Source organism: Lethenteron reissneri, chromosome 40 (assembly GCF_015708825.2).
Source record: "Lethenteron reissneri isolate LAM-NWPU_2019-01 chromosome 40, ASM1570882v1, whole genome shotgun sequence".
Taxonomy (NCBI): Eukaryota; Metazoa; Chordata; class Hyperoartia; order Petromyzontiformes; family Petromyzontidae; genus Lethenteron; species Lethenteron reissneri.
The window spans coordinates 1,321,428-1,342,611 of NC_083818.1; the positions used below are offsets into that span (position 1 = coordinate 1,321,428).

Consider the following 21,184-nt stretch of genomic DNA (forward strand, 5'->3'; position numbering starts at 1 on the left):
CGGTGTAGTCAGGGTGGAGTAGGAGTGTAGTCAGGGTGTAGTCACGGAGCGGCGGTGGTGTGTGTGAGCGTGCAGGTGAGCGACGGCACGGTGGAGGTGCTTTGTGTATGTAGTCACGGTGTAGTCATGGTGTAGTCAGGGTGTAGTCAGAGTGTAGTCAGGCTGTAGTCACGGAGTGTGTGTGAGCGTGCAGGTGAGCGACGGCACGGTGGAGGTGCGTGCGCGCCTCACCTGGCTGCTGAGCCCCACGCTGGACGACCTCGCCCTCTTCAGCTGCGAGGTTCAGCACCCAGCGCTGTCCATGGCCATGCAGCTCGAGCGCACCCTGAGTGAGGACGCGGCGGGTGGGGGGGGCGCAGTGGGGGGGGGGGGGGGCGCAGTGGGGGGGGGGGGGGCGCAGTGGGGGGGGGGAGTGGTGCTCAGTTGGGGAGGGGAGCGTGGTGGGGGGGGCGCAATGGGGGGGGTGCTTGGTGGGGGTGCTTGGTGGGGGGGGGAGCACGGTGGAGGGGGGGTGGTGGTGACGCGCGCACCGAGCGACCGTACTTCACCGCGCCGGTCACCCACGACGGCGAGGGAGTGTTGCCGCTGGGTTTAGCCCTGACAATGCTGGCAGCGTGCCTACCAGGTGCTATAGGCCGCTGCGCTACGCTTCCTGGAACCGCAGAGGCCAAGTGCAACAGAGTCCGGTGTGTTGCGCTGTACTTCTGCGCTCCGATTTCCTGGAAGTTACCGAGCTCCCGGCTGTTACCGGCCCTACGCTGACCCAGCACGGGAAGTATGGTGGATTGACGCCGCCCGCCCCACACTGCCCTGGGGAGGCCCTCACCCAGCAGTAGAATGACAGCAGGGCCATGCGTATGTACACGCTCATTGGTGTACACACATATGCGTCCGTACACACCACACGTGCACATTTGTGGATGTCCACGTGTGGCTAATATTTTAACCGGTCCTGGGACTCCCCTAGGTCGACTCAGCCTCAAATGAGTAGCTGATGCAGTGTGTAGTAACATCAGCAGGGGGGAGACAAAGGTTGCCGGGCGTGGTGGAGGCCACACCAGGCCCTGTTGAGCCATTTCGGCTTTTAGAGGCGCTACTCACTCACAGTGTACACTTTGTGTGTGTATATACGTGTGTACGTGTGTGTGTACACGTGTGTGTGTACACGTGTGTGTGTGGGGAGTCTGGCAAAAAACAACCCACTACCTCCTCGTGGTGCCGGGCGTCAATGCTGTGGTGGGCATCGCCATGGGGGGAGGACCAATTTAAATTGCTCTTTCCCGTCATGGCGTTCGTAATCACCACAGTAGCCAAATGGAGGCTCTGGACGGGTGCGAGGCGCTGGTAACCCCTCAACCTTCAATTAATGAGCACTAAACCACGAGGGAAAATTTTAATTAATTAGCTTGTGCCGGAGGCCCCGGGGGGACAGGCGTCTATGACGTCTCCTGGCCAAACCCCATTTGGCGGAGCCAGGAGACTGAATCCTTACCCTCAGGGCTCATCCAAAAGCAACAAAAAACTACTACGTGTGGCCACGTGGAATATTCGAACGCTCACTGCGGAGAAGAGGCTGCCACTCCTCTGTCGGGAGCTGGACTGGTACCGCCTGGATCTCTGTGGTATTCAGGAGGTCTGGTGGACCGGCTCTGGCTCCTGCCACCATGAGGGGTGGACAGTCCTCTTCTCGGGGCAGGAGACTGCCAAACAACAGGGAGTGGCTCTTCTTAAGTACAAACGAATTAAGGGAGTGTTGGAGCGTGGCAGTGAGGTGTGGAACGCTGTAAGCCCCAGGCTACTTTGGGCTCGCCTTCCCATGCCCAGCCACCTAAACAGCTTTTGTTCGGCCGGATCGAGGGGGCTAAACGGGCGCAGCACGGGCTAGAGAAGAGATGGAGTGATGTGGTACAGGAGGATGTGGAGCTGAGTGGACTTGCTGATGACTGGTACTAGCGGTGTCAATATCGGCCTCTGTAGAGGAGGCTCGTGAAGGGCGCTACTGGGCAGTTGGAGGCAGTTGCCCTCCAACGACAACGGAGGGGGGAGGAGCGACACTCACAACGAGCGGAGCGCCGGATGGTTAAAGCACAGCAAGTTGGCACAGTAGGGGGCACAGGTGGTGCATCAGCCAGTCATCTCAGTCAGTCGACCCGTGGCACCTGAGTCTGCCTCGTGACCTCCTGTCAACAGGCGTTTGACACTTCACGTGGCCTCAACATGCACATAGCCTGGTACAAGCATCGTGGTGACATCACCGCCACTTCGTGGCGAATGGCGGTTGTTGTTTGTTGTTGTACCTGTACATGTGTTTGGGTTTTTTCCATCTGGTTTCTATACATTGTGTTATTGCTATTATCGCTACTGTCCTGAGTTTGCACTCACTCACTCATCCAATCACTCATACATTCACTCACCCGCTCACCCACTCGCTCACCCACTCACCATTATAAATGACACTCCTATCGTGTCTCCCGAGGTCTCGCCCGGTTGAACAAAATCAATTTGAACTCACCCACTCACTCCTAATCTCGCCCACCCACCCTACTCGCTCAAACACCCACCCACCAACACACTCGCTCAACAACCCAACCACTTACCCACCCACTCGCTCACCCACCTTACTCTCTCACCCATCCACCCACTCACTCAACCACTCACCCTACTCACACACTCACTCACCCACTCGTCCAGCCACCCAGTCGCTCACCCAACCACCCACCTGCTCATTCACCCACCCACCCACCTGCCCACCCACCCACCTCATTCACCCACCCACTCACCCTACTCACACACCCTACTCACCCACACGCCACCCACTCGCCCAGCCACCCAGTCGCTCACCCACCCGCCCACCTACCCACCTGCTCATTCACCCACCCACTCACCCTACTCACACTACTCACACACCCACTCACCCACTCGCCCAGCCACTCACCCACCCACCTGCTCACCCACCACACTCACCCACCCACTCACCCACCCGCCACCCACTCGCTCATTCACCCACCCACCCACTCGCCCACCCACCCACCTGCTCACCCACCCACTGTTACTAAACGACACCGTACCCGCGTGGAGCGTGCGACGTGGGGGCCGCGTTCCCTCCATTGTTGCCTCCCCCCAGCCGCCCCCAAGGGCCTGCGGATCGACATCCTCCCGCGGAGGCCCCTGGTGGGACGCACGGTGCGGTTCAGCGTCGACTTCCAGGTAAGCGGAACCCCCGCCGACGTCCAGCACGGTGACGTGGGGGGGGGTCTATAAATACACAACGGGAGACGATTCGCCCGATTGCCATCCTGTGACGGCACTGTTTGTGTGTCGTGAAAAAGGGCCGTTGCCCGGAACGTTGCCTGTTTTAAAATGTTGCCCCCCCCCCGCCCGTCACAAACATCCCCCAAGCAGCCCCCAACAAACTGTTGGGGGGCAAGCGCCGTTTGGGAGCGCACGAGGCGGTCGTGTGGCCAACAACCACGCCCCGGCCGCCTTTGTCTCCAGGCGTTGACCACCTCGCCCGGTAGGCAGCACGTCGTGGGTTCGTTCCCGACCCTGACGCCTGCTGCTGTGTATTTGGAGTTTGTGGTGTCTCTCTCCCCGTGGTCGCGTGGATTTAGCTCCGGGTCCTCAATTTGGCCGCTATAAATGACTACGTGATGATGATGATGATAAGCCTCTTGCTTCAGTTGTCATTTGCAGCCAGGCTGCTTCTGAAAAAGAGCTGCGTAGCTCAGGGGACCTTACCTGGTAAAATAAAAACAATAGTGACGCTGTAGTTTAGTCTCCGCATGTGCTGATGTTCGCTTACTGCACCAAAGTGCAGTGCTCCTTTAACACTGACTCGACCTAGGGGACGCCTAGGACCGATTCAAATATAAATACACCGCTGTTATTTAGCTGCGGTCCCTTTGTGAGCCGTATCATCCCCACCCCCCGTGGCCTCCCTCCCCCCCCCGTGTTCCCACCCTCGGTGGCCCCCCACACCCCCCCCCCCGGTACCCCCCACCCACCCCCCATGTGTCCCCCCATGGCCCCCCCCCGTGTCCCCCCCCCCGTGTCCCCCCCCCCCCCGTGCCACCCCCCACCAGAGCGAGGTGTTCCCCGAGCCGCTGTACAGGTGGACGCGCGTGGGGGGCCCCCTGCCCGACGGGCGCCCCCACAGCGAGGGGCCGCGGCTGCTGCTGGACAACGCGGGGGCGGCGCTCAACGGCTCCATGTTCCGCTGCTCCGCAGAGAACGCCCTGGGGGCCACCGACATCCACACACGCCTCATCATCTACGGTGTGTGTGTGTCCACTCACCACTCGCTCACCACTCACCACTCACTCACGACCGACATACACCACTCGCTCACTATAGACACACACACACGCCTCATCATATACGGTGTGTGTGTGTACACTCACCACTCGCTCACCACTCACTATCGACATACACCACTCGCTCACCACTCGTTCACCAGAGACATCCACACACGCATCATCATGTTTCGTGTGTGTGTACGCTCAACACTCGCTCACCACAGACATACACGACTCATCATATTCAGTGTGTGTGTGTACGCTCACTACTCACCACTCACTCACCACATACACACGCCTCGTCATATTCGGTGTGCCCCTGCGTGGAACGAGGTGATCATCACGAAGCAAGGCGCCGCTGTGTGTGTCACGACAGTAGTTTGGCAGTAGGGAGGCAATGCTGCTGCTGCTCCTGCTGTGGCTTCTACTGCTGCTGCTCCTGCTGCAGCTTCTACTGCTGCTACTCCTGCTGCTGCTACTGCTGCTGCTGTTGCTCCTGCTGCTGCTCCTACTGCTGCTCCTGCTGCAGCTTTTTACTGCTGCTGCTCCTTCTACTGCTGCTGCTCCTGCTGCTACTCCTGCTGCTGCTCCTGCTGCGGCTTCTACTGCTGCTGCTCCTCCTGCTCCTCCTGCGACTTTTACTGCTGCTGCTCCTGCTGCTGCTGTCCGTAGTTGTGACTGAGTGAGTTGCGGTTGTGTCGTTCTCTTTCGATTAGTCAAAATCTGTAACCGTGACGCGGGCGCACAGAGCTGCCTGCTGTCCGCTACAAACGACGTCGCGGGGATCTTTAACGTCCGCTGCGAGCATAGCAGCCGGTGCGGAGTCGCAGCAGCGGCTTGTTAGAGGATAAGCACTCCTCCTCGTTTTAACGACGGTAATTGGTCGTTAGGTGATTTGGTCGTTAAGCGAGTGTCGGGAATGCACGTTAAAGGATTAAATTCCGATTTAAAGCTTTCGTGACTGCAGGGATTCATCTTCTTGGTTCTTTCGGTAAAGTCACGTAAAATGGAAATAATAAAATAATAAAAAGAAAACATAATAAAATAATTCTCACGACGTTTCGGCCACAACGCAAGCAGCTGTCCTGCTTGCGTTGAGAAAGCAACGAAAGTTACCCATTTTCGTCTAAAAAAGTACTTTATAATAGTTTAACAATGGAGAGCAATACATAAAGATATGAACAACATTATAAACACATAATATTAAAAGAAACACAGTTAATACATGTTTTAATTAATATTTACTGCACCTACAACAGCCCGTCGTTAAGAGGGGAATGGTCGGTAAGAGGGATTCTATACTACCATACACTACTCGACCATACACTACACTACTATACACTGCACTACTATTCACTACTCTATACACTACACTACCATACACTACTCTACTATACACTACTCTACTATACACTACACTACCATACACTAATTTTTATTTGAAGCTTTCGTGACTGCAGGAATCCATACTCTTTGGTTCTTTCAGTAAAGTCACGTAGGTTTAAAATAAAATAAATCACGACGTTTCGATCGCAACACAAGCGGTCGTCCTCAGGCGGAAAAAATATAATCCAGCAGTGGAACTGCTGAACCAGCGAGAGAGCTGTTACAACAAGAGGTTATTTACGTGGCAATAGGTAAGCAAGCAGGGTCTGAGCTGGAAAGGAATTCCATCCACGGACGCAAGCACGTCAGTTGTGTTAATGGGGGAGATTAGGGAGAGAGGGATTAGAGAGGGAGATTAGCATGAATGAGCTTCCGTCGCCACATAAGAGGACCATGCCCGCATATGCGCACAACAGCAGTGTTAATGAGAGATTAGCACCATGGGAGTGCAATCCAAAGGACATGTGGGCATCAGAGTGCAATCCAAAGGACATATGAGCATGAGAGTGCAATCCAAAGGACATGTGAGAGATTTAAGAGAGAGGCATAGAGAGAGACACACAGAGAGTCGGAAATAACAGCTGAAATAGGCAGGTAGGATGGAAACATCACAGTAAGTTAAGACTTTACCTGGTTAATAACGTCCTTCCAATGATTGCTCAGTTTGTACGCATCTTCTCGGTTGAAGTTGTGTCTGTGTTTATATATCTGGATGGCTTCATGAACAAATCTCTGAAGGGAGCCGGTAGGTTTGCAGAGTACCTCCATCTTGGAAAAATACATTTCGTGTGAGTCCACAGCGTTAAAACAATGATCAGCAATGGCAGAGGTATTGGTCCTACCATGTTTCAGATCTGCCTTGTGTTCACGAACGCGGTCCGAGACATGTCGTTTCGTTTCCCCAATGTAACTGCTGCCACAACCACAACTCAATTTGTAGACACCAGGGTATTGCATGTCAGGAATCACATTCTTTACAGATGCGATTAAATCACGGATTCTGTGTACTGTGTTGAAACGAACCTGGATCTTGTGTTTGTTTAAGATTTTGGAAATATCTTTGGTAACCCCTGCTATGTATGGTAAAGTGATGGTTTTGGTTGGATCCTCAAAAGGTTGTCTCCCCATGGCTGGGGTGAAAGCTTTGCGGATTGTACGGTCCGAGAGGGCTTGGTGTACGTGCTCCAACTCACTAACTAGGTGGTGCTGGTCAGATATGCAACGGGCCCTATGGTGTAGTGTTTTGATGAGGGAATTCTTCTGGGCTGGATGGTGGTGGGAGTCAGGCTTTAGATAGGCATCCGTGTGGGTGGCTTTCCTGTAGACCAAATGTCCCAACGAGCCATCAGGTCTCTTCTCGATCAAAACATCCAGGAATGGTAGTTTGCCATCCTTTTCCACTTCCATGGTGAATTTGATAGACGGGTGTATGGAATTGATGTGGTTGAGAAATTGGTTGAGTGCTGGCAGGCCATGTGGCCAGATGACGAATGTCTCATCTACGCATCTCTTCCACAAGGGAGGATGTAGGGTGGATGTCTGGATGGCATCTGTCTCAAATTTCTCCATGAAAACATTCGCTACCACTGGCGATAAGGAAGAACCCATTGGGGTACCCTCATTTTGTTTGTATAATGTACCATTCCAGGTGAATTATGTGTTGGTAAGACAGTGCCTTACCAAAGTTGGTACATCTGGATTCAGTCGTTGTTGGACCAAGTCTTCAATGATTGCAATGGTGTCAAGTACAGGTACATTTGTGAACAGAGAGACTACATCGAAACTTACGAGTAAATAATCTGGGGACAGTGAGATGTCTTTAATTGACGATACCAGGAGTTAAGAACAGAAGAGGTGGTCTTACTAGTGAATGGCTGTGAGGTCTCAGACAGATATCGGGCCAGTTTGTCGGTGGGTGAATCAATGGTAGAGACGATGGGACGAAGGGGTGTACCTTCTTTATGGATTTTTGGTGAGCCATATAATCTGGGTGGTCTTCCAGCAGAAGGTTTTAAGGAAAACCATTGGTCTGTTCAATTAATTAAGCTGAATGAGTGATATTGTTCGTTTTTGTAACGAGGTTGTTGGTGGGATCTCTCTTATTTCTTGTCTAGCTACCATCATTAAGTAGGTCCTGACATGATTTGTCCATGATGACAGTGGCATTGCCCTTGTTGGCTGAGAGCATAACGATATCATCCCTCTTTTTCAATTGAGATAACTCAAAACGATCATCCTTATTGATATTGCTGACTGATATCTTAGTGCTTTTGAGGGTTGCAGTGAATTCAGATCTTGTCACATCTGCAGCGATGTGTCCCAAACCCTTAAGAGCTACATCGACCTGGGCAATGATGTCATCCACTGGTATCTGTTTGGGGGTGACTGCAAAGTTGAACCCTTTAGCTAAAACTGACTTTAGACCATCGGAAATTGGGTTATTACTCAGATTAATAACAACCTTGTCAACGTCTAACTTTTTTACGTGTGGATTTGATTTCTTCTTGGAAAGGAGGTTGAACTTAGCTGACATTGAATCGGCTGATGAAGCAGTCATGTTATCTACATGTTCCCAATCAGATGTAGACATTTTTTCCATCAATTTTAAGTGTGATTTCAAGAGTCTCTTGTCTACATGATCTAGTTCAGTACGGAGCAGTCTAATTCTCTCTGAGATCAGGGTCAAGCTAGTCCTGAACTAAATTCGTTTGGCATTGGAAGATGTGACAGCAGCAGAGGTCAGTGTGAATGAGGTCGGTATTACCTTAGAGTCGCAGCATCTCTTCAGAAATGTGAGTGACTAGATCAGATGAAGCATTCTTGTCTCGGAGTTTGTTAAAATATCTTATGGTTATGTGGAAACCCTCCCTGTAGAGACTGTCCCCAGATGATTTACTCGTCAGTTTCGATGTAATTTCTTTGTTCACCAAAGTACCTGTGCCCGATACCATTGCAATCATTGAAGACCTGTTCCAACAATGATTGAATGCTGATGTACTGGCCCTGGTGAAACACTGCCTCACCAACACATACTTCACCTAGAATGGAACATTCTACAAACAAACCCCAATGGGTTATCCATTATCTCTGGTTGTAGCCAATATTTTAATGGAAAATTTGAGACGGACACATTCCAGGCATCCACTGTCGCTGTGGAAGAGGTATGTAGATGATACGTTTGTCATCTACATACCTCTTCCACACACATTTGTCATCTGGCCACATAGCCGACTGGCTCTAAACCAATTCCTCAACCACAGTAATTCCATACACCCAGCCATCAAATTCACCATGGAGGTAGAAAAGGATGGCATGCTACCTTTCTTGGATGTCCTAATACAAAAGAGACCAGATGGCTCAATCAGCCCCCCATACTGACGCCTACCTAAAACATGATTCACACCACCATCCATCCCAGAAGAATTCCTTCATCAAAACGCTACACCATAGAGCTCAATGTATCTCCGACCATGAACACCTAACCAGTAAACGCAAACACCTACACCAAGCTCTCAAGGCGAAATCATATTCTGACTACACAATCCGCAAAGCCATCACCCTGAACGTGAGGAAGGAGCCATCTGAGGATCCAATCAAAACCATCACCCTGCCATACATAGCAGGGGTAACCAAAATATTTCCAAAATCATGAACAAACACAAGATCCAGGTCCGATTTAACATAGTACATAAAATTCATGATCTGATCCCACCTGCGAAAGACAAAGATTCCTGACATGCAATATCCCGGCATCTACAAACTAAGCTGTATCTGCGGCAGCAGCTACATTGGGGAAACTAAGCGACATGTCTCGGACCGTGTTCGTGAACATAAGCCAGATTTGAAACACGGTAGGATCAATACTTCTGCCATGGCTGATCATTATTTTAATGCGGCTGGCTCACACGAAATGTATTTCTCTAAGACGATGGTACTTTGCAAGCCTACTGGCTATCAACAAAGATTTGTTCATAAAGCCATCCATATCTACACACAGAGACAATTTCAACCGAGATGAAGGTTATAGACTCAGCAATCATTGGAAAGATGTCATCAACCACTTTGGGTCATGACTTGATTTGTGTTTTCTTGTCAACCTCCACCGTCAGCAGTGTGGATGTGTGGAGCGAGGTGCAATGCTTTGATTGGTGTAAACCTACTGCCGGTGTCGGAGCTTTCTCCTACATTAACATTAGCTGCCCCGCCCATTTCTACACCTTTATAAACAGCTTGCCCTCAGAGGCTAACCTCCCTGTTCCTGAGGACGACTGCTTGTGTTGCGATCTAAACGTCGTAATATTTGTATTCACTTTATTTTTATTATTTTATTGTTATAATTTTCTCTCTCTACGTGACTTTACCGAAAGAACCATAGAATATGAATTCCTGCAGTCACGAAAGTTTTAAGTAAAAATTTACTATACACTACTATACATTACTATACACTACACTACTATACACTACAAATTGGGCTCTATGGAGGCCCGTCGTTAAGCGATTAGTCCTGAACTGGGGTGGTCGTCAAGACGGGTTCTACTCTACACCGTTAGCGCACAACTTTCCGCAGCATTAACTAGGGGAGGGGGGGTCGACCTGCCAGATTGGAACCGTGAACCCTCCTGCAAACAAAGCATCAGAACCGCGTCACTGGCACCGATCCACTTATTTCTCCGACGACGCCGCAATCATCCTTCAAGCGATGTCGTTTTATCCGCAAGTTGCGGTGCGCAACTGGTCGGAGGTGTTTACCCTCGGCGGGCGCGGGGTTAGCGTTGTCCGTGGTACGCGCACGGTGGTAACGCGTGCACGGCTTTGTCTCGTCCGCTGCGTCTGTGTGTGGCCCACATAGAGAACCCGGCCGCCGCCAGCGGACGCCAGAGGCTGCCGGCGGTGGCAACCGGAGGTGAGATGGGGGGGAACTCCATGCGTCGCCGCTCACCTGCATCACCTGCGTCACTTGCGTCACCTGTGTCACCGCTCACCACTCACCTATGTCACCGCTAACCTGTATCACCGCTCACTTGCATCACCACTCACCGGCGTCACCGCTTACCTGTGCCACTGCTCACCTGCGTCACCTCTCACCTTTGGACAGGTACTACGAGGACCCAGAATCCTTTGCAGCGGTGCTTGCTGATGGCAGCCATGACCTTGGCCCTTGGCACGTGACATCGACCTCTGACCTCTCAACTCTACCCACCATCCCCCTCTTTCTACCCCTTTTTGAAAAAAAGAATTGAATTTACAAAATAATTCTAATTATGATGATAATAATAATATATTGGTCTATATATTCATTAGGAGATGGAAGATATTTTTATTGTGTTTTAAGGTATGGAAAAATAAATGTTAAATTAAGCAATTTTTTAAATGCAAGCAGGTGCACACACACACACATCTCTAAACCCAGGGTACTTATACAGATACACACAGGGCTACTGAAATACCGTATACAAAGACAGCTACACACACAAAGGCAATGGTGCCCAGAATAGCCTGAACAGACTGTTGGGGTAAGTGCTGTTAGCAAGCCCCGAAGTAGACCGACACGGCACACGAAAGGGTGGGTGTCCAACACCACGCCCGGCCGCCTTTGTCTCCTCAGTAGTGATGTTTACACATTGCACTCGATATTCACTTAAGACTGAGTCGATTTAGGGGAGGCCCAAGACTGGTTCATATAATTATCACTGGTGTTGGGCCGTGAGCAGGAATCGAACTTGGGTCGCTGGGTTGGTAGGGCAGTGCTAGCCGCTACACTACCGTTACCCAAAGACACAGTTCCCCCGTATAGCCTTCACAGATTGTTGGGACAAGTGCTGTTAGCGAGCACCTATGAAGGCCAGCACGGCACACGAGGGGGTGGATGGCCAACACCACACCTGGACGCCTTTGAGGCCGGGTCGACCTAGGGGAGGCCCAGGACCGGTTCAGATAATCGTCACTGGCGTTGGCCAAGAACGGGAATCTAACCCGGATTGCCAGGTTCGTAGCGCAGCGCGCTAACCGCTACTCTACCGCACCCCACCCCCACTGGTACACACACAGATAAAGCGAACATGTACGTCGACAGGTACATCCATCGGTACACACACACAGATAAACGTATACACAGAGGCATGCGCGCACAGGTACCCACATACAGTTCAGTAAACATACTCATGGATACACACAAGGACACATATATAGGTACACAGGTACAGGTGCATTATCACACAAAGGCACACACACATATACGCAGAGGTACATACACATAGGTAGATATACGTGAATACACGTGCATACACAGGTGTATCTAAACCCAGGTACACACATAGGTACATATACGCAGGTGTGTACATCACAACCCTCATCCAGGAGTGGATTGTCAAAAAGGTTATGCATACTCACACACGTACACAGGTAAACCTTAACACAGGTGCACGTATCGACAATCGTTACACAAGTGCTGACTGGTACGTGTACAACGAGGTACACACCGCCGGTACAACAAACAAAGACAAAGATCCCCCGTATAGCCTACGGCCGACTTTGTCTCCCTAGTGGCGATGTTTACACCCCACACCAGGTACTCATTTGCGGCTGAGTCGACATAGAGGAGGCCCATGACCGGTTCAGGTAATCGTCACCAGTGTTGGTTGTGAGCGGGAATCGAGCTCGGGTGGTCGGGTTCCTAGCACACCACCCTAACCGCTGGACCACCGCTCCCCCATCCGCAGGTACACACAGGTGTACACAGGGTGGCCCAAAGAACGAACACACAGGGTTATTTCATTTATTGTAACACTCGCATTAAAACGCTGCAATTGCTTATTTTATTTAAGATAACATTTCAACTGTTATTCATATTTAAATGTTGTTATGCTGGTAGGTTCGCCTCGAATCCGTTAACAAAACCTCGACGCCCCAAGAATCCTGAATGTATTGAGACGGAACATGAATGTTCAAAGATGATACCTTTAATCTTTGAAAAAAAAAGTCTGAAATTTATTTGGAAAAATTGTTAGTGCATGCATTTGCGTTCATTGAAATCTGCTTGAACATTTGTTAAAATATAGAGACTCATCTACTTACGAACATTCGACTTCTGACCTTTCAGAGATACGAACAAACCTGTCCGTATGTCCATTTGCCCGTTCGGACCGATAATCATAAGTTCAACCGCCGTGCAATAGATGGCGGTAGTGGCATCTGCAGAATATGAAAAACAAGTGGCATCTACATCTGCAGAACGTGAAGAACCAGTGGCATCTAAATCTGCAAAACGTGAAGAACCAGTGACATCTACATCTGCAGAACATGAAGAACCAGTGGATCTACATCTGCAGAACATGAAGAATCAGTGACATCTATATCTGCTGAACGTGAAGAAGCAGTCGCATCTACATCTGCAGAACGTGAAGAACCAGTGGCACCTACATCTGCAGAATATGAAGAACCAGACGCATCAACGTCTGCAAAACATGAAGAACCAGTGACATCTACAGGAGATTATACAACTTTTAAAGCCATTCCCCGTGTTTAGTGTACATGCCGTACAAAATGTTTGGAATCGACAGGAGTAAAGTTGGACTGACAAACAGACCCCAGGAACCAAACTCGTTCGTAAGTAGAGGAGTCCCTGCACATTAAATAACCCCATATGATGTGTTACAATAAATATAATAACCCTATGTGTCCTGACTTTGGCAACACTGTACATGTGCATGTAGGTACATACAATACTCATGGCAGGTACACACACAGGTATACACTGGTGCACACCATAGGTACTTGTCCAGGTGTATGCACACTCAGGAAGGTGTGTGTGTGTAGCTATGCGTGTACAACCCAAGGATGAACACAAATACGCGCGTACACACGACATAACACATCGGGGGCATTGTGTTGTAACGTGTGTATACTGCATTTAGTGTAACGAGGTGAGAACTGTGAAGAGACCAGGTCGAGAGTTCTCGTTCACAAGAGCGACCAGGGGAGGCATGAGTGCTGCCAGTCCGGGACGATGATTGCTACTGCTGCTGCCGTCTGTGTACAATCTCAATTGTGCGGGGCATTTTTCTAATTTGGCAAAGTTTGAGTTGCTTGACAATCGGCGTGTCGCGAACATCCGCTGTGGCGCAGACAGCACCGCGTGTCTCGTGCCGTTGACATGCGCCGCAGTGCCGGACCAGGGGCGGCCCGCTCGATTCGAACCCCCGTGGATCTTTTGCACAGCAAGCAGCGGGCGCGCAAACTGCAGGCGGCCGTGGTAGGAACGAAGTGGACCAGCCTACAATAGATTATATCATCCGTCCGTTTGTCCGTGTAGCAACATCGCCCCCTACTGCAAACACTTGGCATGACCCTACAAAAACCTTTAGACTCCGTGACGCTTTCCTGGCTAAACAAGTGTAACATTCCCTTATAATTCCCTCAGATAGCTTTTAATTAAAACTTTTAAATTAAAATTTAACTCACAGCGCCCTAAAGCCTACAGCTAGGCCTAAAGCCTCGAACTACGCCTCACACTCTCCCTTCGTATCGTCCGATTCGGTGTAGCAACATTGCCCCCTGCTGCAAACACTTGGCAGGACCCTACAAAAACCTTTAGACTCAGTGGGGCTTTCCTGGCTAAACAAGTGTAATAATACATTATGTTTATATTCTTTGGTTATTCGTTCCTACCAGCCCACCCCGCAGGGTCCTGTTAAAAGATTTCGCTCTCGTAGAAAGTGTCCCCCTTCCACCAGCAGTGGCCGCGAGCGAGAACTTGCAGAAATGCTCCTTTACACTTTTGGACAGCCCCCCCCAAACCTCCCCCGCTAGTGGCTGCATGGAAACCAATTCCGGTGTTGTGCAGATTTCGTTTTCAAATGTTCTGGCCCTCGTTTGCAACGTCAAAATGACTTGGGAGTGGGAGGGGCTTTCTGAATAGTGAGCGGGGCTGCCCATAGGATTAATAGAGCATTTTTGTAAATATAAATATGTCGTTAAACCCGCCATCAACCGACATGGCCGATTAGCAAGGTTTGTCACAAAAAAACGTGCCAATTCGTTACGAGTACAGCAACACCAGTTGTGTGTTGGAGAGTAATCCCACGACATCCACAATTCGAGTACTGTGACGTTTTCGCCAGTAATGACAACGAGCTCAGGTGACAGCCAGGAGGGGGTGGGGTGGTGGGGTTACCTGAGCAGTGGGAGTGGCCACCTCCTGGGGCATGTGAACGGGAGGCGAGGCCCTGTGTCCGGAAGTGGCGTCATAGTGCGGGGGGGGGGGGCTAGTGGCCGAGTGAGCGTGGCGATGTAAAAGTAGGGCGGGGTTTCACGCAGCGGGGGAGTGGGGTTGGCAGCTCGGGCCCCACGTGTCCCGGTTGAGACCTCCCAGAAATAGGGTTATGACCTCACACATGCGCGCGTGCGGACATTTAAACGCACACGAAACACGACAAAAAGACGCACGGGTATGCACACACAGGGACTCCTCTACCTACGAACATTCTACTTACGAAATTTCAGAGATACGAACGCACCTGTCATTATGTCCAGTTGCCTGTTCGGACCGAGAGTCGTAAGTTCAACTGCCGCGCTATAGATGATGGTGGTGGCATCTGCAGAACGCGAAGAACCAGTGGCATCTACGTCTACAGGAGATTGTACAACTTTTTAAAAGCCATTCCCCGTGTTTAGTGTACATGCCTTACAACGTGTTTGGGAATCAACAAATCGACTTGCGAACAGTCCTCTGGAACATAACTCGTTCGTAAGTAGAGGAGTCCCTGTACAACTACGCACGTGTTCACGCACCTTTCAGCCTGAACGAGTGCTGTATGCGAGCACCCATTAAAAGTGGCCCCACACGCCTTTTGTGATGGGCGTTGGAACCACCCGACCCTGACCACATCCGTCTCAGTCCATTACTGGTGTTGTTCATGATCCACAAACCAACTGCTGTCACTCAACTGCTTGGCCTGGCGGTCTCCAACCACTCACTTGGTCAATGCTGGTTGCTGAAGGCGGGTGGGTGAGGGCGGTTGTGGAGCATGGATGCGGACGCATAATACAGTACAACAGTGGATTCTGCTGTACATAGCTCCACAGCCTATAGCACCCTAAGTGGCTCAGCGGTTGAGAGTTATGACCCAGCCCGTCATTCCTTTCCGGGGTCGAGAAAATACGTACCACTTTGCGGGGGATTCAACGGCGGTTTTCCTATGAATAGACTCGTCCCCGCCATAAAGAATGTGGAATTGCCCCCCCCCACCCCACTGACTCACAGCCGTTAACGGGAGACGAGCACATGGCATCATCATCTGCCCATTTGATCGGGAACTCACTTTCACTTTTTTTTACGAGACACGCGATATTAACTTTTTATGCGGGCAAGTCATTATTGCTGACGCTTTTAGTCGGCGCACCTGGCTGATAATTCGTGGGCTATCGGCCCCTGTTGAACCCCCCGCTCAGGGCCAGCAATGGCATCAAGGCGCTGAAGAGTGCTGAGGCCGGCACTGCTGCGATTATTATACTGTATATCCTTGGGTTCCAATCCAGGTTACAGCCGGCCCTGATTATAGACCGGGTTCTCAAATGTAGCGATGAGTTAACGGTCTCAGCCCGGTCACCGGTGAGCACACAACAAAAACCATCTGCACTTAATTTGAAGTGCCAACTCTGATTATAATTAGAATATTTCGTTCGATCGTCATGCAGTTAACTTTACTCTCATGGCAGAGCGGGCGTGAAAGTGCTGCCCCTCTACTGAGTGTGGACAAGAGTGTCACTTGAAGAAGGGATCTCTGAGGTATCTCTGTGATATCCGCTTCCGTGGGCCGTTCTATAGCCGACACGCACAAAAGGCTGCTCTGCTGTGAGATTTCCGAATAGATTCTTTGCCTCGTGACGCCGATAGCAACACTGAATGACATTTTTGCGGGAAATTACGAAATAGATAATACATTGTTTATTCAACTTACTTTACGTGCTCCTGGGAGCCACTGTCATCGTAGTTACCACGAGCCACGGGTCAATCCACTGCTGGATGAAGGTTTCTCCAGCCGACTCCATCCCTTATGATCCTGCGATGTAATGAGCAGAGTTCCTCGCTCCATCTCAACGGTGGACTTTATTTTCTCACGGCTGCCACTCCATCAGTGAATTATTATTCTAGGCTAGGTGTGTACTGAGACCACCCCGTAGTGTATGGAAAGCTCTCGCTGCTGGAAAGAGGTCATAGGATAGACCCAGCAGGTGCCACGGGTTGATTGGCCTCGATGACCGGCAGATGCACAAGCTGCGTTCCCCAACTGTGCCACCTTGCTGCGTTTTAGCTGCCCGGCGCTCCGCTCGTTGTTGTGAGTGTCGCTTCTCTGCCCTCCGATCACAGCCTCCCTTCCCCCACTCCCACCACAAGCTGAGCTGCAGCACGGCTCTCTACATTTCCCGTGGTTCTGCGTGGTTGCTCACCTGGAGAAGAGTCAAGACGATTGGTAGGCGAGCAGGTGGGTCGCGTATGGTTGGGGTGAAGTGTGTAGACCGAAATAAACGCTGCAGAAGCTTCCCATCTTAAAGCCTCCCTTCACAACTACCACCCCCTCGAGTTGGTGGAGGCCCCCTTCGGCCAGCAGTGGCGTAAACGAGCAATTGTACTGCTGCGCCTCTGACCCCTTGGCACACGTTGCGTTATCCATAATACAGGTTATTTTGGGTTAGATCATGTAAATGTGTCGTTAAACCTGTCAGCACCCGACACAGCCGATCGGTAAGACTTGTCATGTAAACAAAACGTACCAATTACACTGGTCTACAGCCGAAATGCTTCCGAAATAAATGTAGTCCAACTTTACTAATTCTGGGTCACTGAGAATGAAAATGATGCTTAAAATTGTTGATTGGCTCTAGTTTCCAAGATATGCTACTGGGTCAGTATATATGACCCTTGACTTGGGAATGGTGGAGGATAAGTGAGCTTTAAAGGGAAGGGATCTCAATTTAAATGAGAAATAACTAAAATACATGTCGATTTAAAGCTTTCGTGACTGCAAGGATTCATATTCTTGGTTCTTTCGGTAAAGTCACGTAGAAGGGAAATAATACAAGTAAAACAATAAAATTCTCACGACGTTTCGGCCACAACACAATCAGCCGTCCTCAGGTGAAGAACAGAGCTGTCGGAAAGACAGTGTCTTAATGAACACTGCTAAGCTTCGCAGAGTATTTTAAACTGGGTGGGAGGAGCAGAGAGCCTTGACAAAGGAGTTTACATATCAGAGGAATTTAGCATGTTGATGACTGCAGTGTTCATTAAGACTATCTCGGCCTCGCTGTGCGCTGCGTTGCTCCGCTAGTCGAGTAGATAACCTTGCATTCAATAAACCCTCGGAGCCAGGATGAACGTCCGACTCCAATCGTCATTTATTGATTTTAACAAGGTAAAACTGGTGAGAAAACACAGATACAGCATCTGTTAGAACCCGGAAACACCAACACAATGAACACCACAGCATCAGAACATTGTCTTAGATAATAATAGATCCTGGACGGACCAGGCCCCTACATTACCACTGAACAACTACACAAGAGCACAAGCCGGTGCGTTGCGTAAAGGCACATTGTGTATTCATCCCACTGCACCCCAAATGTACAGCATTACACATAACGCTAAACTGTGGATGAGATACTTCGTCATCTTTGCTCTCAGGATCGCAACATAGCCACCTGGGCACAAGTCTGACTCGACCTACTAAATCACAAGTAACATCCACAATAAGGAAAGTTGCAGGCTTCGTTGCTAACTAGGCCTCGTATTTACCACAACAACTTAACGGTACCATAAAGGCATTTACATCACTATAACGGTCATTCCAACATTACAACAGCATTGCCAATATAAGAATATAAACAAACTTACAAACAATGCTTCTCAAAGTCCCACGATGGACAACTGTGTCTGGCTTCACTGAGACGCGATGTGTGCCGCCATCTTGACTTATCTGTGTAATGGCCGACGCCCGCGTGGTTCAGTGGAAATCTAAAATCGTAACTTCCTGGTCACGTGACCAAAATTAGCATCAAAAACAGGAAATTCCTGTGTACATACGCCCCCCCCTCCCATCTGCCGTGAGGCAAAACTCCTGCCATGAGGCAGAACAAAGACGCTGTCTTTCCGACAGCTCTGTTCTTCACCTGAGGACGGGTGGCTACTTGCGTTCCCTTCTACGTGACTTTACCGAAAGAACCAAGAATACTAAAATACATGTTTGACTGGATCTATGAATACATCTATGACTGGGTTTGGACAGTACAGTACTTGCTTTTTGAGCAAAATAATGAATGATGCAATCTGAACCTGATATTGCATAATACATGAAATGAATTGCATCATGTTATTCCGAAAAGTCATGGATGATGCAATCATAACTCGGCTTTTACATCCCTCTGCTGAACAAATTACCCTATATCAGCTCTAGAAATCATACAGTGTCGTGCTCTCTTATTTGTCAGTGTTTGATTTTGCAAAGGGACACATTTATGTTTAGCCAAAGTGAGCAGAGATGCCTCGTACTTGTGTAAACAAATCAGGTAACTTCTGCTATGTTTGTGGTGAAGTGACTTTTGCATCATAAAAGCGTAGTATAACCACTATGGTTAAGAAAGCCTATCACCTTTATTTTGGCTGCAAAAATGGAGATCAGGACAAGATGTGGGCCCCACACATATGCTGCAACACTTGTGCAACAAATCTTCGCTAGTGGTTGAAAAGGAAATCTATGCCTTTTGCAGTGCCAATAATATGGAGAGAGCCAACAGATCATATTAGCAATTGTTACTTCTGTATGGTGCCTCCAGTTGGGAAAGGTGTGTCAAGAAGAAAAAGTGGAATGTGTATTATCCAAACATTCCATCAGCTATAGGCCCAGTACCCCACGGAGAAGGACTGGCGGTTCCTGATGCACCAGAATCATTATCACTTGAGCCAGAAGAGGAAGATGATGAAACTCCTAGTGCTGAACCATCAAGGTCACATGACCCAGAATTTCTCCCATCCTCCTCCTCTGAACCCCACCACATAACACAAGGTGAACTGAAAGACCTTGTCAGGGATTTGGAACTACCCAAGAGTAAGGCAGAGCTGTTGGGCTCCAGACTCCAGCAGTGGAATCTACTGGCAGGTGTTAGGGTTTCCATGTTCCGTGATCATCAAAAGGATCTTGTTCCATTCTTCATGGAGGGTAATCTTGTAGCCTGCAACAACATCGATTGTGTGATGGCAGCCCTCAACATCCATCATGATCCAGATGAGTGGAGGCTGTTCATTGATGTTTTGCCACATAATGGCAATGTCTTGCCATCAATACCAGTTGGTCATGCAGTCCATATGAAAGAAACCTATGACATGAAACAACTTTTGAGGGACATAAACTATGACCAACATCAGTGGCAGCTTTGTGGCGATTTGAAGGTCGTTGCTCTCTTGCTTGGTCTGCAGACTGGATACACAAAGTACTGCTGTTTTATCTGCGATTGGGATAGTCATGCGAGAGATTCCCACTACATCAATATAGAATGGCCACTCCAACAGTCATTGGAGCCTGGGAGGAAAAGTGTTCAGCATCCACCACTTGTTGAATCAAGGAAGATTTTGTTACCACCCTTACACATCAAGCTGGGTCTGATGAAGAACTCTGTCAAAGCTATGGACAAAACACAAGCAGCTTTCAAGTACCTCCGTGGAAAATTTCAAAGGTTAAGTGAAGCTAAGATAAAGGAAGGTGTCTTTGTTGGTCCTCAGATTTGTGAACCTTTTCGAGATTATGCATTTGACAGTCATCTGTGTGGCAAGGAAAAGACGGCATGGAAAGCCTTCCAGTTAGTGGCAACACATTTTCTCGGAAACAACAAAGCAGACAACTACAGGGAGTTGGTGGAAAACCTCCTCAAGGCATACAAAAGCCTTGGTTGCAACATGTCACTAAAGACACATTTTTTGCACTCTCATCTAGATTTTTTCCCACCGAACTGCAGAGCAGTGAGCAACGAGCATGGCGAGCCATGTCACCAGGACATTGTAACAATGAAAAAAGCTATCTGTGGAAATGGAGCCCATCAATGCTTGCAGACTATTGCTGGACTGTGACAAGAGATGCTCCATTCCATGAATACAAGAGACAAGCCAAGAAGGGGCGAGTAAACACTGAATAAGGACTAAACTATATAATAGTTGTTTGGCTTTTGTTTAATAATACATTGTATTTATATCACCCTTTTGCTGATTGTTTTAAGTTTTACATTAACAGGAGACCTGTTATCATGTAAAGCAACCATAAACACATGAAATGACCTAGGTTTACAATTTATTAGAAACTCTATCTACACAATATACATAGACGTAAAATGTAAACTTTAATATCTTGGGAACAGTAGCCATTCAGTTGTTCTAACTGTCATATTTGAATTCAGCACATCAAAATCCATAACAAACAACACATTTCATCTCTGAAGCAGACGACGACTAAAAGAAC

At 49.2% G+C, this 21,184-nt stretch overlaps 1 protein-coding gene across 2 annotated transcripts in view; it reads left to right on the top strand.

The window, feature by feature from the left end:
* The window catches only part of IGSF21 (immunoglobin superfamily member 21), a 109,398-nt gene extending 93,843 nt beyond the window's left edge, over positions 1 to 15,555 (top strand). For both annotated transcript variants that reach the window (XM_061567907.1, XM_061567906.1), the window contains exons 9-13: positions 194 to 329; positions 3,125 to 3,207; positions 4,083 to 4,275; positions 10,531 to 10,584; positions 10,777 to 15,555. In XM_061567907.1, the coding sequence (XP_061423891.1) occupies positions 194 to 329; positions 3,125 to 3,207; positions 4,083 to 4,275; positions 10,531 to 10,584; positions 10,777 to 10,921 (611 nt within the window). In that variant the 3' untranslated portion in view covers positions 10,922 to 15,555. The remainder of the gene's footprint in view (positions 1 to 193; positions 330 to 3,124; positions 3,208 to 4,082; positions 4,276 to 10,530; positions 10,585 to 10,776) is intronic.
* Positions 15,556 to 21,184: the final 5,629 nt, after the last annotated feature.